Source organism: Mycteria americana, chromosome 1, assembly GCF_035582795.1.
Source record: "Mycteria americana isolate JAX WOST 10 ecotype Jacksonville Zoo and Gardens chromosome 1, USCA_MyAme_1.0, whole genome shotgun sequence".
Classification (NCBI taxonomy): domain Eukaryota; kingdom Metazoa; phylum Chordata; class Aves; order Ciconiiformes; family Ciconiidae; genus Mycteria; species Mycteria americana.
In genome coordinates, this window is record NC_134365.1 from 25374706 (window position 1) to 25395233 (window position 20528).

At 40.7% G+C, this 20528-nt stretch overlaps 1 protein-coding gene across 1 annotated transcript in view; it reads left to right on the forward strand.

The window, feature by feature from the left end:
• Positions 1-19681, forward strand: part of ATP6AP1 (ATPase H+ transporting accessory protein 1) — a 58905-nt gene extending 39224 nt beyond the window's left edge. Inside the window, exons 7-10 of the mRNA XM_075491543.1 lie at positions 2254-2495; positions 3102-3155; positions 13481-13718; positions 18474-19681. Of these exons, the coding sequence (XP_075347658.1) occupies positions 2254-2495; positions 3102-3155; positions 13481-13718; positions 18474-18683 (744 nt within the window). The 3' untranslated portion in view covers positions 18684-19681. The remainder of the gene's footprint in view (positions 1-2253; positions 2496-3101; positions 3156-13480; positions 13719-18473) is intronic.
• The last annotated feature ends 847 nt before the right edge of the window (positions 19682-20528 follow it).

Sequence of the window (20528 nt, forward strand, 5' to 3'; positions counted from 1 at the left end):
TTTGTGCAGCAACGAAAGAATAAGAAAATGTGCCTGAAACAGAGAGGCAGGCAAGTACTGGGGGAGCGCTCAGCTTCCCACTGAGGGTCATCTGGAAGGGGCGGCTGCTGTCTGCAGGTCTGCAGTGGGTCCCAGGTTGGGGTGTTTCAGAGATCCTCCTTCCAGCCTCTAGACTAACGTTTCTTGAATCTCTGTGAGGTAATGCTTTCTGGTTTCGAATGTGCTAAATTACCTCACCCACAGGGAACTTGTAGAAATGCATCTTCAGGCTGAAGGGATGAATATACAGGCTGGTAATTGCTTGGGGGACATTTCTCCAGACAAGGGATACTTTCAGGCTCCCATTTGGTGTAGTCGTCCTGCCTGCCGAGAGCTGTGCAGGTAAGGACTGGCTGGGCCGCACAGACCATGACTGCCTGTATTTTCAGCCACAAATATGACCAAAACAAAGCCCATTTCTAGAAATGTGTTTGGCAAGCTGTATTGCCTCCTTTCTTCAGCGTGGGTAAATTTGTTAAAACAGGTTTAACCATGGGAAACTAATGGATTTCTTAGCCCCTGACATGCCTTCTTTACAGGCAAACGCTCTTTCAGTTCGTGTGCTTTTTCAGAGACGAAAGAGAATCTTTATGTGAGAGCCTCACGACAAAGTACTGGCAGCAGAGCAATAGAAATAAAGCTGTAGTCTCATGATTATATTCTAATAGCTTTCTTTTTATTTTAAGATACTCAAACCTAATCCCCCAAGTTAGCCCAATCACAGTCTCCAATGTAACCTTGTTTTCAGCTATTAGCAGGTGGTTTCTAAAGCCCTCTTTAGATGATATGCGGGGCCCACATAGTGAAGTCAATTGTTAGACAGGATATAATTTAGACTTCAGCTCTTCCTCTCAGTTTGAAATAAAATGATTACATTTCAGGAGAGCCTAAGGGAAGATTAAAAGTTTTATATCAAAAGTTGAATATTTTCTTTTGTTGTACACTCTTCTTTTAAAGAAAATGGTATTCATTTAAAATAATGCATGTTCTGAATGTATTTGAAAAGGCACTACTCTGAATTAAAAAGAAATTCATAAAATATGCATGTATGGGAGAGGAAGATTGCAATCTTCATTTGAGCATTTAGTCAAAGGTTTTTAACTCAGCCCATTCTGCTTTGTTCGTAGAATGAGGTATCTGCAAAGACGTGTTGTAAATAACAGATGGCCCATAGCGTTTAGAGAGCAGCGGTTAAGGTGACAAAATCTTCCAGGGCTCCTCTCCGCAGGCAGGTTATAAAGCGATATTATAGCCTCTGTTCCAGACTGGAAAATGGTCCTTGCCTGTCTTTAAACCCTTTAAAAGTGGTTTCAGGCAATAGCTCCACATAATTATAGTTCTGGTAACCCCTGTGATACCTCTCATTTCTTGTACCCCAAAGTTATCCAAGGGCAGAGGCCACTTGTAGAATACAAAGTTGTAAAGCTGACATGGGTCTTAAAAATAGATGGAATAGCCCAGATATGAACAGAGTCAGAAGCGAAGAGTAAGATATGAACGACAGGATTAAGTCATCGTCTGATAAGGTCAGCTAGCTTTTACTGTTGATATCAATGGGGCTGTTTTACCAAGGATGGCCTGGCCACATTTGTAAAAAAAGCTTTACCTGTTAAAGGGAATTCCTGGAAACCTCCTAAAAGCAGATGTATATATGCAGTGAAGTCTCTTCTAGGAGTTCACCACATCAGCCAAATGAGCATAGATCTTCTTTTTCCAGAAACCATCAGAAGAATCTAAATATAACACTGCTGTAGTTAAGTAGCCTGCTTTCATGCTTGTTAAAATGAAGAGTGCAAAAACTGTTATTGTTACTAAGGGGGGTGGTCACTGAACTGGCAAGCTGAAGTTTTCTTGTGATTTTATCGCAGAAAAAAGTTAATTTATTTCAGTATATTCTTCTGTTAAAAAAAATAAATTCTTTTACCTGTTAGCACTAATGCATACTACTATCTCAAGGCAGCATTAACAACATGGTTTTATTTTCATTTGCCTAATATCGGTGGTGCTTGTTTTCACATGTGGACACCTGACCTAGGTTTATACCACCTCGTTAGGCTTCATACTGCCAATTAAATAGGCAGACAATAATAAATATTGAGGTTGATTGAGGATTTAAGAAGGGTGGCTGCTCATGGTACAGAATGGTGAAGGTCTGGGTTCACTTGATATTATCTCTTACAAAGGAGATGAATTGTCAATGTGCTGTTATTCCAGATTTCTAGAAGAACTGATGTGGTGGGGGAATTAAGACGACAATTAATGGCCACTGAGGAAGAAGACAGTTTGTCATATCCTCCTCTGAATGTGACCACTGGAAATGATATATGCATCCTTTTTTACGCTAGTAATTTCAGCCTCAAAGCCAACAGTTCCATTTTTATAGATTTGACAAATGCAACATTTGTAACGCAGAATGTGGATATTTCTTCCTCTGAGTGCTCAGACATCAACACAACGTGAGTAGCACAAGAAATTTCATATCATAATACATGTGATTCTGAAAACTAATCAGAAATGGTGCAATCTCAAGTTAATACTAATTTAATTTTCTTCTTCTAAAGCATCCAAATAAAAAATACCTAATTGGATATTCTTAGAAGAAAAAGACTGAATCAGGACAACAAAAATTGTTCAGATGCAGCCTCTTATTTTCACAATTTTTTTCCTCTTACATTCCTTACTTCCTTGTTTGTTTATATTTTGTCCAAACAGGTTTCCATGTGCCCGATCTCACAATCACAGAAATCTCCACTGGCATTAATGAGATCATAATTTCATTGTAAAAATTCCCTTGAAGGGGAGTATTGCCAGTTACTAGGTAGTAATTCAGCTGGAAGTACATTAATGAAACATGATCTCTGTTTTCATTTACTTTGAAGCACCTGCTCTTGGGTAAAAAAAACCTCTAGAAATATTTTGTCATATTTTTCTGTGTACTGTACCTTTGCTATATGACTTTTGTAATTGCCTATTGATTTAGAATATTCCCTCCGATTGAAATGTCACAATGATCTAATTAAAGCTGACTACTCTAACATTAAAAATCTGTTTCTTATTCTTAGACTGTCATTAAAATACATAAAGCCAGTGAATGGAATCAGCAGCCTAGAAATAAGGTAACTTATGATTTATTCTTAAATAGGTCTTTGTGATGTACAAAGCCTGTTTGTAAATTAGGAGCAAAAAAAGAGGAGGAGTTAAGTGAAAATGTTTTTGAAATTATGATTTGCTTTCTGTTCTGAGAAGTTACTATGCAGGAGAACAATAATACAGTCTTTATATATTATATTATATATATAGGAGAATATATATATAGGAGAATATATTAATATGCTCAGGTAAAGTTCTGAAAAAGTGGGGTAGGCAAACAACCGTACTGTAAGGTACTGATATATGCAACATCCTGCTTTGCTAATATCATCAGACCACGATCCTGCCTCAGGGAAATCTAACCGTGATTTGTGAACAGTTCTAGGGGCTGAAGTCTACTTGCATGGCCAGGGTCGTATTTAGTCCTAATGTAGATTACCAGTGCTCTCTCTCAGAGCTAGCTTGTGGCTAATGAGGGGTGCAATAATTTTTCTGCTCCATAGATGTTGATGAGACCACGTTTCTCCTACCATGAGAAGAGGGAAGAAAAGTTAGGGAATGGGAAGACTTGGGATGAAAAGTCAAAAGGAGAACTTGCAGCTGTTGCTCTCACTAGTGGATTCTAGGGATGGGGAAAGCATCTGCTACTGTTTGAAGGCTGCCACAGAGCTGCTGGTCCACAAACCTCAGTTCTTTCCTCAGCAGCAGGAACAGCAGTTAAAATTATTTTCTTAAGCCCTGGCAAAGATAATGTGGCCTGCTCTTTTCATTTAGGTACCTCAGTTAACTGCTTAAATTTATTTGGGAAGGACTTGGGCCAGGGAACTTGCACTGAATTAAATTTGCATGTATCAGAGGATGAATTGCATGTTTGCTTGGGCAGCAGAAGGACAAATGACTTTTGCCATCTAAAATGCTTTTGACATCTTGAGTAAGGGAAATTGAAATCCAAGGAAACCAAAGAGAGAAAATTTAAAGTAATGACGTAGGGAACAATCAGTGTTTGAACAACATTTTGGTAGGAGCGTAAGAGGCACGTGGCACCAAGATGATAAGCATGAAGGAAGAGATACCATTATTTACACTGCGATAGAAGGACATTCTACATTTAGGTAAAAGGACCCCCAGAAGGACTTGTGTTGAAGAGCGTCAGTGATGTGTTTGGAGTTGTATTTGGACTGCATAGAGACACTTGCAGTCATCATCAGAGACCATGATAAGTGGCAAAAAACCAAACATGCTTTGTTATTGAACATCTCCCCTCCACCCCAAGCATCTAGAGCTTTGTGAAAGAACATAATGTACAGATAAGATTGCTGTTAGTATAGTATTTTTACTTTTTTGACTATCGTAGTTAGCTGTGTATAGGATCCTTGAGACTTGTCCTTGGTGATGAAGTCAAGCATTTCTTGGTTTCAATACTGTAAATTACCAAAGGGGCATGCAGTTCCCTGAACACCTCGGGGAATTAAGGAAACATTTTCCTTGGATCCCATTCCAAAAATACTGTTCTCAAACCAAGACTCTGCCCAAGTTGTGTCTCTACTTTTACTCCAAGTCACAAAATATCCCTTTCTCTGGTGCTGCCCTGGTGTTTCTCTGTCTACTGTCTGCTGCTCCTGTCTCACGCTCATACAGGCAGACCCACCAAAACAGTGCCCTGGATTCTCATTCTGCATCTTTGCTCATAACAGTGCAGGTCTTAGCTGCTCTCCTGTAATCTCTTTCTGTATGAATGAATCTGGTTGCTTTCTACATTTGTCCGGAATGTGACCATCCTCAGCATAATACCATGCTTTCTAGTAAAATTACAGTTCCAAGAAAATAATATGAATCATAAAGCACTTGAAAATCCTATGGAGCATGACACCGTGCTGCAAAACTAGCTACCAAGTTAACTGACAGATCTTAGAGGGGTTGTTTTCTTTAAAGTAGTAAACAGGTTTTGCTCAACTATACAACAACAAATTGCAAACCTTAGGCTGCTACTATAGAAACAAAATACTTTGGCAGTTGAAACATTTATCTTAGATTTTGATTGCTGCAGCAGGCATAAGAAGATCAAATGTGATGTTAGTACATGCATATGGACTTAATGAGGATTATTCAGATTTATGTTTAGTCATCTGTTTGTTAAAATCTTATAATTTTAAGTCATTATTGGGAGAAAACTTTAATGTGGTCATGAATCTGAGGTGCATCTGAAGAGAAGAAATTTGAAGCAACTCTGCAGACAGACTGACTGTAAATTAAAGAAGAACATCAGTACAAAAGGTGAATGGTTCATGTTTTCTCTCTTATTCTGGAATTTCTTTTTTACATCCTTTGAGCCTGTTGTAGTAAAGGCAGAAATACTCTCAAAGTTTCTCTTGACCTGTGCTTCTACTTGAATACATTATAACTAAATACCAAAATGCATAAACAGCCCTTGAGGCTGGGATAAGAAACTCAGGCTCCACAGTAGATGAGGACTTGAAAAGAGAGTAGGTGAAGTCCTGACCGCTGTCATGCCCAGCAAGTAATTAAAGCAGCATAAGCTGGCTGTGTTTTGCAAGAGAATTTGATTTATTACATTGGGCTAGGTGTGATCCAGGTTTTTAATAGCCCCTCAGGGCATTTAGACACGAAAATGCCTAATTGATTATTTTTTATGTGTGACACAGATGCTTAGCAATAAAAAACGCAATAGAGGAAGAAGGTGGGGGATGGCTTCCAGGGTAGTCATTGCTTGGGCATTCACTCTGTGTTGGCCTGCTTGCGGGAGGTAGAGTGATTGCTTCTGTGTTGCTTTTTCTCCTCTTTCCTTCACTTATTAAGCTGTCTTTATCTTGACCCACAAGTTTCCTCATTTTTGCTCTTTCTATTCTCCTCCCCCATCCTGTTGGGGACGGGGAGTGAGCGAACAGTTGCTACATGGGTGCTTGGCTGCTGGCTGCCATCAACCCGCAACACCTCAGAAGCCTTTATAAAGAAAACTTTCAGCTAAAGACAAACCTGGTTATTTGTGCTGTTTTCTGTTGGATTATCTCTTGATTTAAGAGACAATTGTGTCATTTTAGGCCTCTATTAGCTACCGTAATATAATATTGCATGGCATATAATGCAAGTAATAAGATATACTCAACAGAACCAGAACAATCCATTGATCTTTTCATGATTCAGGAACACTTTATTCACCTTGTTTATCTCAGCATTTCTATTGTCAAGAGCTTCTAAAACCCACAGAGATACATTTCAACCACTGTTTTCCCCTTCTGGTTCACTTTGATTACATTTCTTGTTCAGGATGACTCCTTGTCGAGATTACAGCCTGCCTCAATAAACAGGACACAGGCAGGGCAAAGAGGTGGGAAGGAACAGAGCTTAGAGCCATGACAGCATTTTTTTCTCATGTAAAGGCCATTTCACAGAATCACAGAATCATGTAGGTTGGAAAAGACCTTTAAGATCATCGAGTCCAACCATAAACCTAACACTGCCAAAACCACCACTACACCATGTCTCTAAGCACCTCATCCAAACGTCCTTTAAATACCTCCAGGGATGGCGACTCAACCACTTCCCTGGGCAGCCTGTTCCAATGCTTGAGAACCCTCTCGGTGAAGAAAAATTTCCTAATATCCAGTCTAAACCTCCCCTGGCACAACTTGAGGCCATTTCCTCTTGTCCTATCACTTGTTACTTGGGAGAAGAGACCGACCCCCACCTCTCTACAACCTCCTTTCAAGCAGTTGTAGAGAGCAATAAGGTCTCCCCTCAGCCTCCTTTTCTCCAGGCTAAACAGTCCCAGCTCCCTCAGCCGCTCCTCATAAGACTTCTGCTCCAGACCCTTCACCAGCTTCGTTGCCCTTCTCTGCACACGCTCCAGTACCTCAATATCCCTCTTGTAGTGGGGGGCCCAAAACTGAACACAGTATTCGAGGTGCGGCCTCACCAGTGCCGAGTACAGGGGCACAATCACTTCCCTAGTCCTGCTGGCCACGCTATTTTTGATACAAGCCAGGATGCCATTAGCTTTCTTGGCCGCCTGGGCACACTGCTGGCTCATATTCAGGCGGCTGTCAACCAACACCCCCAGGTCCTTCTCTGCCAGGCAGCTTTCCAGCCACTCTTCCCCAAGCCTGTAGCGTTGCATGGGGTTGCTGTGGCCCAAGTGCAGGACCTGGCACTTGGCCTTGTTAAACCTCATACAATTGGCCCCAGCCCATCGATCCAGCCTGTTCAGGTCCCTCTGCAGAGCCTTCCTACCCTCCAGCAGATCAACACTCCCACACAACTTGGTGTCATCTGCAAACTTACTGAGAGTGCACTCGATCCCTTCGTCCAGATCATTGATAAAGATGTTAAACAGAACTGGCCCCAACACCGAGCCCTGGGGAACACTGCTTGTGACCGGCCGCCAACTGGAGTAAACTCCATTCACCACCACTCTTTGGGCCTGGCCATCCAGCCAGTTCTTTACCCAGCGAAGAGTACACCCGTCCAAGCCATGAGCAGCCAGTTTCTCCAGGAGAATGCCGTGGGAAACCGTGTCAAAGGCTTTACTGAAGTCTAGATAGACAACATCCACAGCCTTTCCCTCATCCACTAGGCGGGTCACCTTGTCATAGAAGGAGATCAGGTTGGTCAAGCAGGACCTGCCTTTCCTGAACCCATGCTGGCTGGGCTTGATCCCTTGGTTATTCTCTACATGCCGTGTTATAGCACTCAGGATGATCTGCTCCACCAGCTTCCCCAGCACCGAGGTCAGGCTGACAGGCCTGTAGTTCCCCGGGTCCTCCTTCCAGCCATTCTTGAAGATGGGTGTCACATTAGCTAATCTCCAGTCAGCAGTGACCTCCCCAGTTAGCCAGGACTGCTGGTAAATGATGGAAAGGGGCTTGGTGAGCTCTTCTGCCAGTTCCTTCAGTACTCTCGGGTGGATCTCATCAGGCCCCATAGACTTGTGAGTGTCTAAGTGGTGCAGCAGGTCACTCACCATTTCCCCCTGGATTATGGGGGCTCCATTCTGGTCCCCATCCCTATCTTCCAACTCGAGGGGCTGGGTACCCATAGAACAGTCGGCCCTGCTAATAAAGACTGAGGCAAAGAAGGCATTAAGTACCTCAGCCTTTTCCTCGTCCTTGGTCACTGTGTTTCCTCCCCCATCTACGAGGGGCTGGAGATTCTCCTGAGCTCTCCTTTTGCTGCTAATGTATTTGAAGAAGTGTTTTTTGTTGTCTTTTATAGCAGCAGCCAGACCGAGCTCTAGCTCAGCTTTGGCCCTTCTAATTTTCTCCCTCCACAGCCTTGCTACGCCTTTGTAGTCCTCCTGAGTTGCCTGCCCCTTCTTCCAGAGGTCATAGACTCTCCTCTTTTTCCTGAGTTCGAGCCAGAGCTCTCTAGTCAGCCAGGACAGTCTTCTTCCCCGCCGGCTCGTCTTTCGGCACCTGGGGACAGCCCGCTCTTGTGCCTTTAGGACTTCCTCCTTAAAGAATGCCCAGCCTTCCTGGACCCCTTTGCCCATAAGGGCTGCCTCCCAGGGGACTCTGTCGACCAGTCTCCTAAACAGGCTGAAGTCCACCCTCCGAAAGTCTAAGGTGGCAGTTTTGCTGACCCCCCTCGCCGCTTCTCCACGTATCAAAAACTCTATAATTTCATGATCGCTCTGCCCAAGACAGCCTCCAACCATCACATGGCTCACAAGTCCTTCTCTGTTCACGAACAAGAGGTCCAGCGGGGCACCTTCCCTAGTTGGCTCACTCACCAGCTGTGTCAGGAAGTTATCTGCCACACGCTCCAGGAACCTCCTGGACTGTTTCCTCTCTGCTGTATTGTATTTCCAGCAGACATCCGGCAGGTTGAAGTCCCCCACAAGAACAAGGGCTAGCGATCGTGAGGCTTCTCCCAGCTGCTTATAGAATAGTTCATCTGTCTCCTCATCCTGGTTGGGGGGTCTGTAACAGACTCCCACCACAATATCTGCCTTGTTGGCCTTCCCCCTGATTCTTACCCATAAACACTCCACCCTATCGTCACCATCATTGAGCTCTAAACTATCCAGACACTCCCTGACATATAGGGCTACCCCACCACCTCTCCTGCCTCGCCTATCCCTCCTGAAGAGTTTATAGCCATCCATCGCCGCACTCCAGTTGTGCGAGTCACCCCACCACGTTTCCGTGATGGCCACCATATCATAGTTTTCCTGGTGTACAATGGCTTCCAGCTCCTCCTGCTTGTTACCCATGCTGCGTGCATTGGTGTAGAGGCACTTCAGCTGGGCTGTCGTCCATGTCTCCTTCATAGAAGAACACCCCTTGCGTGCTTTGAGGCGTTTCACTGGTGTTTCCCTCTTGGCTCCCGTTGCCTCAGTATCCCCTGGCTCAACTCCGCTCGACTTCGGCTGTGCCCCGGCGTACCCCGCACATCTCGAGGACTCAGGCCGAGTGCCCTCGCTGGCACCCGCTCCCTCTAACCGTGGCACGTCGCCCCTCAGCTTCTCTCGGGCAAGCCTGATATTATCCCCCTCCCCCTTCGAGTCTAGTTTAAAGCTCTGTCAATGAGCCCTGCAAGTTCCTGAGCAAAGATTCTCTTTCCCCTTTGAGAAAGATGAATCCCATCAGACGCCAGCAAACCCGGTGCTGCGTAGGCCATCCATTGTCAAAAAAACCAAATCCGTGGCGATGACGCCAGCCACGGAGCCATGCATTAATAGATTGGGCGTCTCTGTTCCTTCTGGTGTCACTGCCCACCACTGGAAGGAGAGAGGAGAAAACAACCTGTGCTCCTGAGTTCCTTACTAGCCGTCCCAAGGCCCTGAAGTCTCTTTTGATCGCCCTAGGACTTTGTGTTGCAGCCTCATCGCCCCCCACATGGAAGAGCAGTAGGGGGTAATAGTCCGAGGGCCGTACCAGACTAGGGAGTACCCTCGTGACATCCTTCACACGGGCCCTAGGGAGGCAACAGACTTCCCTAAGAGGAGGGTCCGTCCGGCATATCGGACCCTCGGTTCCCTTCAGAAAGGAGTCACCCACAACTATAACCCTTCTTCTCTTCCTCGTGGAGGTGGTGGTAAGATGAGAGGTATGTTCTTCTGCCCTGGCTTACTTAGGTGTAGGAGAGCATCCCTTGAAGACAGAAAGTGACACCAGAGAGGACCACATTCAAATAGCTCGATTTATTTGTCAATAAAAGAGGGTCCAACTTCAGCAGCATGAGCTGGATCTAGAGCCTGCCCTTACCACCACTAGTCCACCACCTCATGCTGAGCAGCTAGTTATATCCCACCTCCTACTAGCAGCTGCAATAGCCGCTTCATCCTATGCAAACAGCTGCCATCTCCCTCTCCCTCTCTCTAGCAAGAGCAGCAGTCCCATTCATCCTCCTGCGCTGGCCACTGAGAGGTGAGCTGTTAGGGAGAGGTTGTAGAGTGTTTCTTGTTGTGCTACAAGTGAACTACTGCTGCAGCAGAGGTGAGAGCAGTAGTTTTTGCTGGAAGCATCATCATCTCGGTTCTCTCAGCAGCTGATGACATCCAGCTGTTCAAGCACCTGTCTGTCATCTTCTCTGGGAAGAGGTGTCAAAGTGGATGGAAATGCAGAGTATTTGTATTTTCCCCACTTACATTATAAGTACTTGACTGTGGTTGTTGCTCATAGCATGTATAGAATAGAACTGACCCAAGAACCATGTTTTAAAGTCTTTTACCTAACAGTTGTGTTTCTCTTTGAATCTTTGAAACAGTAGTAATTCCAGCTACCTTCCTTTTCAGAAATATCTCTCCTTGTAATGAATAGCCTTCCTTGTAATGAACAGTGATCGGTAACAGGTGGTGGCATTTAGAGTTCATATGGTTATCGGGCACAAAGGGAGTCTGGCCTATGACGAAAAATTGTTTGTGTCACAATACATAAAGTTCATAATGTCTGTGAAAGTTCGCTTCCTGTATTGGCTCTAATGCTTAATACAAACACAGCATTTCCTATGAAAGTCAAGGTACTTTCGGTTCTGCAGATAAAACCTTATCTCTCCTCCCCTTGTCATTCATTTGCTATATTGTGCTCCTTCTATTTGCTATCTACCTATCTGAGAAAATGTTAAATTAAATGAAGTAATTCTATTGATTTTTGTTGCTTGAATGTCTTTTTGTAATTTAATGAATTATAGTTGTATCAGTTATCAGTTAAGTGAGTGCTTGTTGGAGGCTATTCACTATCAGTTGTTTGGAAAAATGCTAAGGATAAAAGCCTGTATTATTAAGTTAACCATGCTCAACTAGTTCAGTAATTAGAATCTTAATTCTCATAAATCTGCAAGTAACATAAAATTTTAGTTATTGGTGCAACGTGAAGAGCCAGCGTTCTCTTGGAGGTCACTTTAGACTGTACTCACATACATAGCCTTATAAAACTTGTTTGTCCATATGGTAAGTCTCCAAAGAATTTCCTTGTTTACCACTTTTCATATCTTCTCAGCAAAAGTACAGAGCACACCCAGTATCTGCGGTTGGCACAAACATTTAAGTAAACTTCTCTGTGCTTATAACTGCGCTTCAGCTAGTGCCCATAGCATTGCTACTGAGACACCATGGAAATTCTGTTCAGATTGTGCTGTATATCAGGAAAAGGTTCTTTTCTTCTAGCAATTAATATCTAGGCGAACACATGTTTTAATTTTGTAACTTTATCACTGTAACAATAGAATATTTTCCATAAATATTTGTCAATGTGTACTAGATGAAATTCAAATGCTTTTTTTTTCTTTTTCACTGATGCTTGCAGCTGAATGTTGTATGGAAAGAGCTGTTTAGGCTCAAAACGTAAGGAATGCCATAAAACAAAACATCCTTTTCTCACCTGAATGACACTTTGAGTTCTAGGATTCCTTCTGAGCATTTTGAAACTCTTGAGGATTATGAAGTTATCATATATAAGTTATCAAGAGTTATCAAGTTATCATAAGAGTTATCAAGTTATCAAGAGTTATCAACTTATCATAAGTTATCAAGAATCAAAAGCCACAGATTATTAAAAAAAAAAGAAAAGGCGCAACTACTGTAGTAACCTAACCTGTCAAATTTTGTGTGTTACTCCTAAGGACCATTGTTCGTGTTGAGTTTAGACTCTGTGTCGTGCGGATGACATGCTACTGAAAGCAACTGATTTGAACAAACAAGCAATATTCTACAACAGAGAATATTCTCTGTATATATACATATACCCTATAGAACATAAAATATTCTATATTGTGCCACATTTATAGATGACTGCTTATATTTCAAACTTGTCATAATTGCATCTAAGTACTACCCCAAATTTTAAAATCCACATACAGCGTTACCTATTGTAGATAGACGGCATATTTAATTTTGTAGCAAGTCTCACTTATTGCTAAAAAGATTCCTCTTCTAAATTCTTTGTCATTATCAATAAGCAAAAAAAATCTTCAGCAAACTATATAGAGCAATACATACATAGACCAAGTAGGGTTAAAGTCTTAAGCAACATACAATAAGGAGAAAAGCTTATCATTTCCTTATGAGATAACTTGAATACCTAAAAGTAACTGGGTAAAAAGTGGTAAAGAGTAGGACATAGTCCTGATCTGTAAAGGATCAGGATGTACTCCTGAATGTTCTCAATTATTTCTGTTTCAGAACATTTGGGAGGTGTTCAGACTGCAGTGGTAGTAACATATATATAAATCCCATGATTATAAACTACCGGAAACTGCTGCAATACCACACATACACAAACCTTTTCAAAATGAGAAAATATTTATTTGTGCCTAACCCACTACAAATTGGAAAAATAGGGCTGATGACCCCTCCCCACCCTCCGGTAGGAGAAAACTCTGTCTTCTACTGCAAATTCAGACATTTGCAAAGGAAATTGCCATTTACGCATCTGAGCCAAGGAAGAATTGCGATGATAAATCAGAATGGTTATCATGCCTGTACTTGTCATAAAAGCAATTTTCAAAAAATCCCATAAAATGTTTATTGAGAGCTACTACAGGCCTACTGACAGTCTCTCAGGTTCTGCTCCACTGATTATAAACTGTTGGTAACTGATGAAATACTTCACTGGCAGAGGCCCTTGAAGAATGAAATCGCGTTTGCTCCTTGCCTGCCACAGCTATGGAAAGCTGTGCTTGCGAGATGAAACTTTAAGAAGCAGTAAGAACATATTCACAGAGTCTCTTCACTTATGAACAATCCTAATGACATGGGAGGCCAAGCTAAGATACCAACTGCGATGTCTGCAGCTAGCAATAGTGAACCTTTATCTGCCACCAGTACTTTATCAAATAAATATTAACTTTTTCCTTCTGTCATTTTGATTTTTTTTCCCCTCTGTTGTCTTTCTAGGTTTTTAATGACCAACAAGTTCTATGGAGGCTCGGCTAGAAATTGGTCCACTTTAAATTCAGTTGAGATTGTACAAGATGGAGAAAAGTTTGCTAAATTTAATGCTTCTGTCATCTCTGCTCCTGCAGAGTATTCATTTCATTGTCAGCTGGTGGGAACAAGCAATCTTTATCCTGCAAGGCTGATTCCATCCAACAATGAGGCAAAAGACTGGGATGTTTTCATTTCCAGGTTGCAAGTGAGTACACATTGCCATTTCAGAGATAATTCCAAGAACTATTACTTGCTATTGTAGGTGCTGAACGACACACATTCATAACTCCCTTACTTTCATTTCAGCCTAAGTGAAAATGTAAAAGAAAAGCTGTTCCCCCTAGGTGAGCTATTCAATAAAGGGGTGAAAAAGACTGCAGTTGCTGAACAATAAGAACATGAAAGCGCAGCTTTGAAAAACAAAAAACTATGAAGTTGTCCACAGAAAAGAAAAAACAATAAACCCAAATGCGCTTAATCAGGCAAAGAATGACTAAATCCCCATGCCTGTGTAATGAATTGGGCTGCTATTGGAAACATGGGCCTCTTAGGTGGCTGGCTTTATGCTGCTTACTTTGGTTTTATTTGATTTCTTTGCACTTTGTTTACCTAGGGAAGTACAGCTTAGTATGGTTACTGTTTTCAGTGACATAGACTGTCTGTACTCCTACAGACAGAAACAAAGCCCCGTGCAATTAGATTTAATGGAAAGTTTGCCATGGACTTCAATCGGGAGCAATACTAGGTCCCACATGGCCCAGAAGGAAAGCAATTGGCTTTTTTTTTTTTTTTGAATGAGACATAGATTTTCTGTGTATTTAGTGCAGGAGTACAGACTACATATGTGAGGTGTAAATGATTGCATCTTTATTATTTTGAGCATTGATCTTGACTTAGGAGAAGAACATAAATATTTATATCTTAAAACAATATTGCACTAAGGGTTCTCTTTGATTAAATAGATCATGGAAACAACAGAAATAATTCCAAACTGGACTCTATTTGTCAAAGATGAGCTAATCCCATGATAACTGGATACAAATGCTGATATAATTGTATTTATGATTTCAATTACAAACCTAATCTCAGTAATCTGAGTCCAGATTTGACATTTCTGCTTAAATAATGGAAATCTCAAAGGAACAGCATTGGTGCTGAGATTTATTTTCCACAAATTCCAAGATCAAGTCCCACAGTTTTTTGAGAAGCAACATAGCAATATACACCAATGTTGTGAAGTTTCCTCCTGATGGTATTTTTTATGGAAAGGCCTGAAAATATCTGCGTCTACACAACTGTACTTTGCCTAGTCACTCGTTAGAGTTAGACTTTGGCATCACTACGCTATGAAAGTACATGGGCTATGAAAACACATACAACGTATCTTTTCCTTGAATTTCTATATACATTGATACTGCTGCCTTCTCAAAGCTTAGAGAGAGGCCTTGCTCCATCCTTAGTAGGCATCTTTTCATTGGGGTCTTGATCAAGAGTAGAAGTAGTAGGTTTCCCACCTTCCTTATTGATTTGGAGCAGCAGCTGCTTCCACTGTTCAGACAACAGGACTTCCAGTTCCTCTTGGGAAAGGCCTTTTTCTCTGATCAAGTCCTAAGCATGGAACACAACCTGAAAAGTCCTGTTCTGATCTTTTCTGTTGTGTGAGAAAACAGAAAGTCACCATTCTGGGCTCATTTCTAAGTTCTATCTGAACTAGATCATACCTTTCCAGATATCTTCCACTGATATGTAGTAAAATCTGATTGATCTCAATATCGGTCTTCGTTCTAGAATGAGGTTTAGAAACCCCCAAGCTCTGTTGCATGGTGAAAAAGGCACATGGCATGTGATCAGTGGTTGCAGCCAGCACAAAATCTTGTTGATGAAACTGAGGCAGATGATTTTCATGTCAATGTTATGCAATGAATTAGAAACCAGGATCCAATGCCAATCTAGCTGGTACAACTGCACTTTGCAATGTTGGGTCCTGAAAACAGTATTACTGTATTAGAGGGACACGGCACCTGCACAGTGAAGCCTTGCATAGGTTGTTCCAAGGCAAGGCTGAATTGATGCAGCCTTTTACTTTAGTTCTGGAGCTAGCTCAGTCACTATCGCCTAAAGAACCTCTGTGGGATGCTGTGTAGGCGTGCCCATAGCCTAGGATGTCACCACTCACAGCTGTACACAGTACAAAAAATGCTCTGGTTTTGGTGGGGTTTTTTTGTTGTTGTTGTTACAGGAATGATTGTTCTACCACGATACTTTTTATCCTTTTGAGGATCTCAGAATCGCCTATGAAGTTAAAGAGGAGGCTGCCACCAAAAGCACTGCTTTTCTTTAGTATGTGTCATAGTGATTTAGAAGCCCCTTTGTTCCTAATAAAAACTGCCAAAAACTTTAAAATCAAGAATATTAGGATCCTTTGTGGCTAAAATATTTCTAAGTTTAAAAATTAGATATTCAGTGTACACTTAAGAGCCATGAAAACAACAGCTTTTACTTGAAGGCTTTGTCAAAGGTTAAATAATGAGAAAACTCCATTCAAAAAAATATTTTAAAAATTAACAGTAAATGCAGACTAGTATAACCAGGAGAAATAACACTGGTCCAAACACTAAAATTGAAACTTCCGCAGTACAGAGGCCTGTGTCCAAAACGCTTTCACATTCATAAAAATTAGAGAACAACATGTATGTATTTTTAGCTTTTCTATAGGTAGAAGTGCTGCTAGGAGTCACATTTTTATCTCCCACCTGGGATCTAACACCCCCACAGAAATGATAAAGCTTCAGAAAAAACAATAAAAGAACCCTGCATATACTTCATCTCCCGCCTAAAAGTAGATGTAGCATTTTAAGAATGTACAATTAAAGCTTTCACCTCGAAGGTTCAATAAGCATAATCCTGCTTCAAAAAAACCCCAGTAGGATTGACATAATAAAATTCAGTATTTCTGGCTCTAAATCAGAAGTGGTAAAGCCTTTCTAAACCAAATATACCTGTTCAGTGCTTCAGAGAGTTCTTGTAAGTGTGGTAACAAGTGTGTATTGTTTTCCAGAATTTCAATCTATTTTTTGAACTTAAATGACATAAATCATCACCTGCTTTCTGTTTTTATTGTAAATAAGTCTTTCAGACTGCATTCCATGGCTCCTATTTACATTCTCATCTGTTGTCAAAGCAGTGGCTTAACAAGCGGAGGCTTTGGTAATCACCTGTATTCTCTGAAACTGTGCAAACAGTTATCCAACCTAAAAGCTTATTTTTGCTAATCCTGCTTTAATCAGAAGTCTGACTGCTTATAGTGAAAGCATACAGTATTTGCAAGTTAGCTACCATGATCTGACTTGGAAGATTCTTCTAAGAGGCCCAGAAAATCTTGAATTGCTAAAATTGTCTTCACAGTACCTAAATAGCCCTTAGTTCTGCATATGGTAATAGTTTTATTAATCAGCACTCTGGAAGGTATAGACATTGGTCTTAACGCACATATTACCTACACATTAACTTTAGGTGCCTGAGCCATGAGTGAACTCAAACCCAGAGTGCTTACTGGTGTAGCATGGTATGCAAGCCACAGACTAATTACTTCAATGTTTGTACCAACACCTTTCCGAGGAAGTACAAACTCTTTTATTACCACAAAGCTTTCCATTTAGTTGATCGTAAAGCATAGCGTAATCATAGAGTGGGAACATAGAAAAGTAGAAATCCGTGATCTTCTGCTTCCTTGCTTATTGCCTGGTGAGGGAAGTGATTGAAATAATCCTTTTTTTTATTTTATTCTACAATATTTTATAGAAAATAGTCAGTTTTAAGGTCTTGTTTCTTTACTGGTGGATTTATGATGTTTGGTGCTTTCCTTACACACACATTTCAAAGAATCCGTAAATACATAAGAATCCCAGTCTTCATTTTCCTTTATAAAATTATTTCAGAAAGACTCAAAAACAAAGATCAGATTAATTCTTTCCTTCCTTCATTTTCTTCCTCCAGTTAGATTCCCTTCCTTCTGAAGGATCAGTGCTTACGTCATTATGTGTATGTGTGTAGAGGGGGGATTGTGTTTACTTTCTTCATAGTTTTCTAATCCTTTGACTGCTGTTAACACAATTTTTAGGATAGTGGTCTCAAAGGCATTCAGTTTGTTGACACTTTTTGCAAAATTGGTGGCTAGGCAGAGAATAGATCCCCAAATTAGTTGATTTTTCTGAGGAAAATAATACGGCACGAGTTTAGTCAGTGGCAGACCTTAGGAATCCAGTCGAAGGAGAGATACTACAGATTTTTCTAACTGCTGGAAAAGCTTATATGGATTTCATATGTTAATAGACAACACAGATCCTCAATAAAGCAAGCCCTCTCTCCTGTTTTGAGTCTCTAATGTCTAAGAAGGGGGGGAGAAAGGTTTCACAACTGTTTTCTCCTTGAACTTTCACTAAAACTCTGCCAAAAAGGTCATCTTCATCACATGCATTTTAAAGTAGGTTTCAGGAGTTCTGCTTGTCAAGGAGTTATTAGCTAAAAGTCTCAGGGTATTTCAACAAAACTTATGATCTGGGGGGCCTTAACTCTCATGCCTTTGAGTGCTTTGAGTTTCTTGATTCTGAAGTGGTCATTGAGCAATACTGATCACACATCCCCTTTGGGACTTTACTTCTAAAAGTAACACAAATTTCTGAAGTGGGAAACACAACCTACCTCTTGCCAAACAAATGACTTCTGCATCTTTAATTTCCTGGGTGGAAAGGAGACCTGGAAAATTGTTATGCAAAGGATTTTGTTCTCAGTCTTTTTTAATGGGCAGAGTGCAAGTGGTAATTAACCACTTGCACTCTCTTTTTGGTTTTTGGTTTTTGTGGTTACCAAGTGGTTTTTGTAATTACCACATATATCCTGAAAGCAGGGCCTACACTCCACATTTAATCGCACTCATCTATCTACCTTTCTTCATTCTCAGATTCAAGGCTTCAATGTTGAAAACAACCAGTTTTCCTATGCAAGTGACTGTACAGGCTTCTTCACTCCTGGAATCTGGATGGGCTTGGTGACATCTATAGTTTTACTGTGGATCCTGGCCTATGGAATCCATATGATCATGCAGCTTACAACAAACAGCAGATTTGATGATCCCAAAGGTCCAGCTCTGTCAGTTCCTCAGACAGAATAGCCACGGATTGATTTAATGCTGCTACGGCTTTTCCTGGTCTGATATTTATGATTTTTATAACCTTTCTACTTCATAATATGTGTAACCTAAAAAGATATCATAGCAGAAAGGGATAATTAAACTACATATAAAAAAGGATCCTTATGCTTGGCAACAATAATAATTCTACTTGTTATTACCATCATTTGTTAATAGCTGTCTGTGATAAGGGTCTGAGGTGAGGCTGTAGAGGTTATTGCTCTGTCTGGCTATTAGAAAGACCAGTACAGACTGCCTTCAGATTAACTATTATTGGCAAAGAAAGGATATCACAACAGAGATAAATAGGAAGGATTTATAAATAACTTATTCAACAAGAAACTACATATTGAAACTACTAGTCTCTTTAAAGGGTCTTTAGTAAGCATGGCATGTTGATGCATCTTAAGAAGGCTGAACTGTGTCTTGTCATTTTTTCTGTTGAGAAAACAATTCAGAAATGTACAGGACTAGTAAGGTATAAGTCACTAAATAAATGGTCTTGAAAAATCTTTTCAAAATACATCACTTTGTTCATGTGTGGTGTCACTAATGAGAATGGATGGATTAAGGCTTATCTTCGCTCTAATGTCACCTTATGCCTGTGAGAATTATGTTGAGTAATGCTAACTCATGTGTTTGTTTTAGCCATGGACAGCTGATGGAGTTACTAAGCAAGATACGTCCTTGTCCAAACTGATCACAAAATTGTATTTGGTGTCATGGCAATGAATGCAACTTTTCAAGCTCATAACGGAGTACGATTCAATGTGCCAGTGAAGACAGCATCTTAACAGAGATAGGGTAATTTTCTTAGCATCCCTCCTTTTCCAGGTATCTTTGGCGTAGTTATGAAGTTTGTACAAAAAAGGAAAAAAAAAATTATATAAAGTCATTAGAAGCACTGTGCTAATGTACTCATTAAGTCTGAGCATGTTGGTGGTCACCTCAGTGATTCCGGGAGCCTGAAAACATTCAGAGTGTCGTGGATTCTTTTGCAATTAATAAAAGACTCTACATCTCATTGGGCAATCAGACTACGGAGTGAATTACTAAATATCATGAAAAGCTAGGAAATAGTAAAAGAGCAAGGGTAAATTAGTAAAAAAAATGGTAAAAATATAATTTTCTTTCTCTTTTCTGTAATGTTTTGTTATGACTGTGCATGTTCTATTACTAGTTAAAGAACAAAAAGATACCATTTTGACAAAATTACATTTGTCACATGAGAAAAATTCCAACTTTTCTGATCTTGATCCATGTCATAGGACAGTGATACAAAGGAAAAAACAGCTAGAATCAACAATGTAACTAGACCAACAATAGTTCCTACCCATCATTCCTGGATGTCACATTTTCATTATGCAGTCAAAGAGGTAAATTAAACGCTGTCTGAAGCTATCCCTCCTGAATCATTCAATCCTGACCTGGAAAATAAAAAGAAAGCTGGCATGTAACTAGCAGAGGTGACTTCTCTGCTGTAATATCTTTCCCAAATGTTTTTCAAAACCTCAAAGAATGCTGGTATTTGATCCACACAAAAATGCTGTGTTAGAAAGGCACATTTTCTTTGCAAAAAAGAGTTGCCAGGAGAGACAACCGGACTTGTTTTATTAATTCCCCCTTCAAAGCAAGTTACATGAATGTGACATTGAAAATTGGCATAATAGTCATGTAACTCATAGCTAGAAGAGAGGAAGACTATTACAAAGGGCTTGGTTTGTAGAAGACAGATTTCTTATGACTTTTATCTAGATTTAACAAAATTTAGAACAGATTTTGTTCAACAGTGATGATATATAGGAACCGAACTGGGTGGCTTTACAA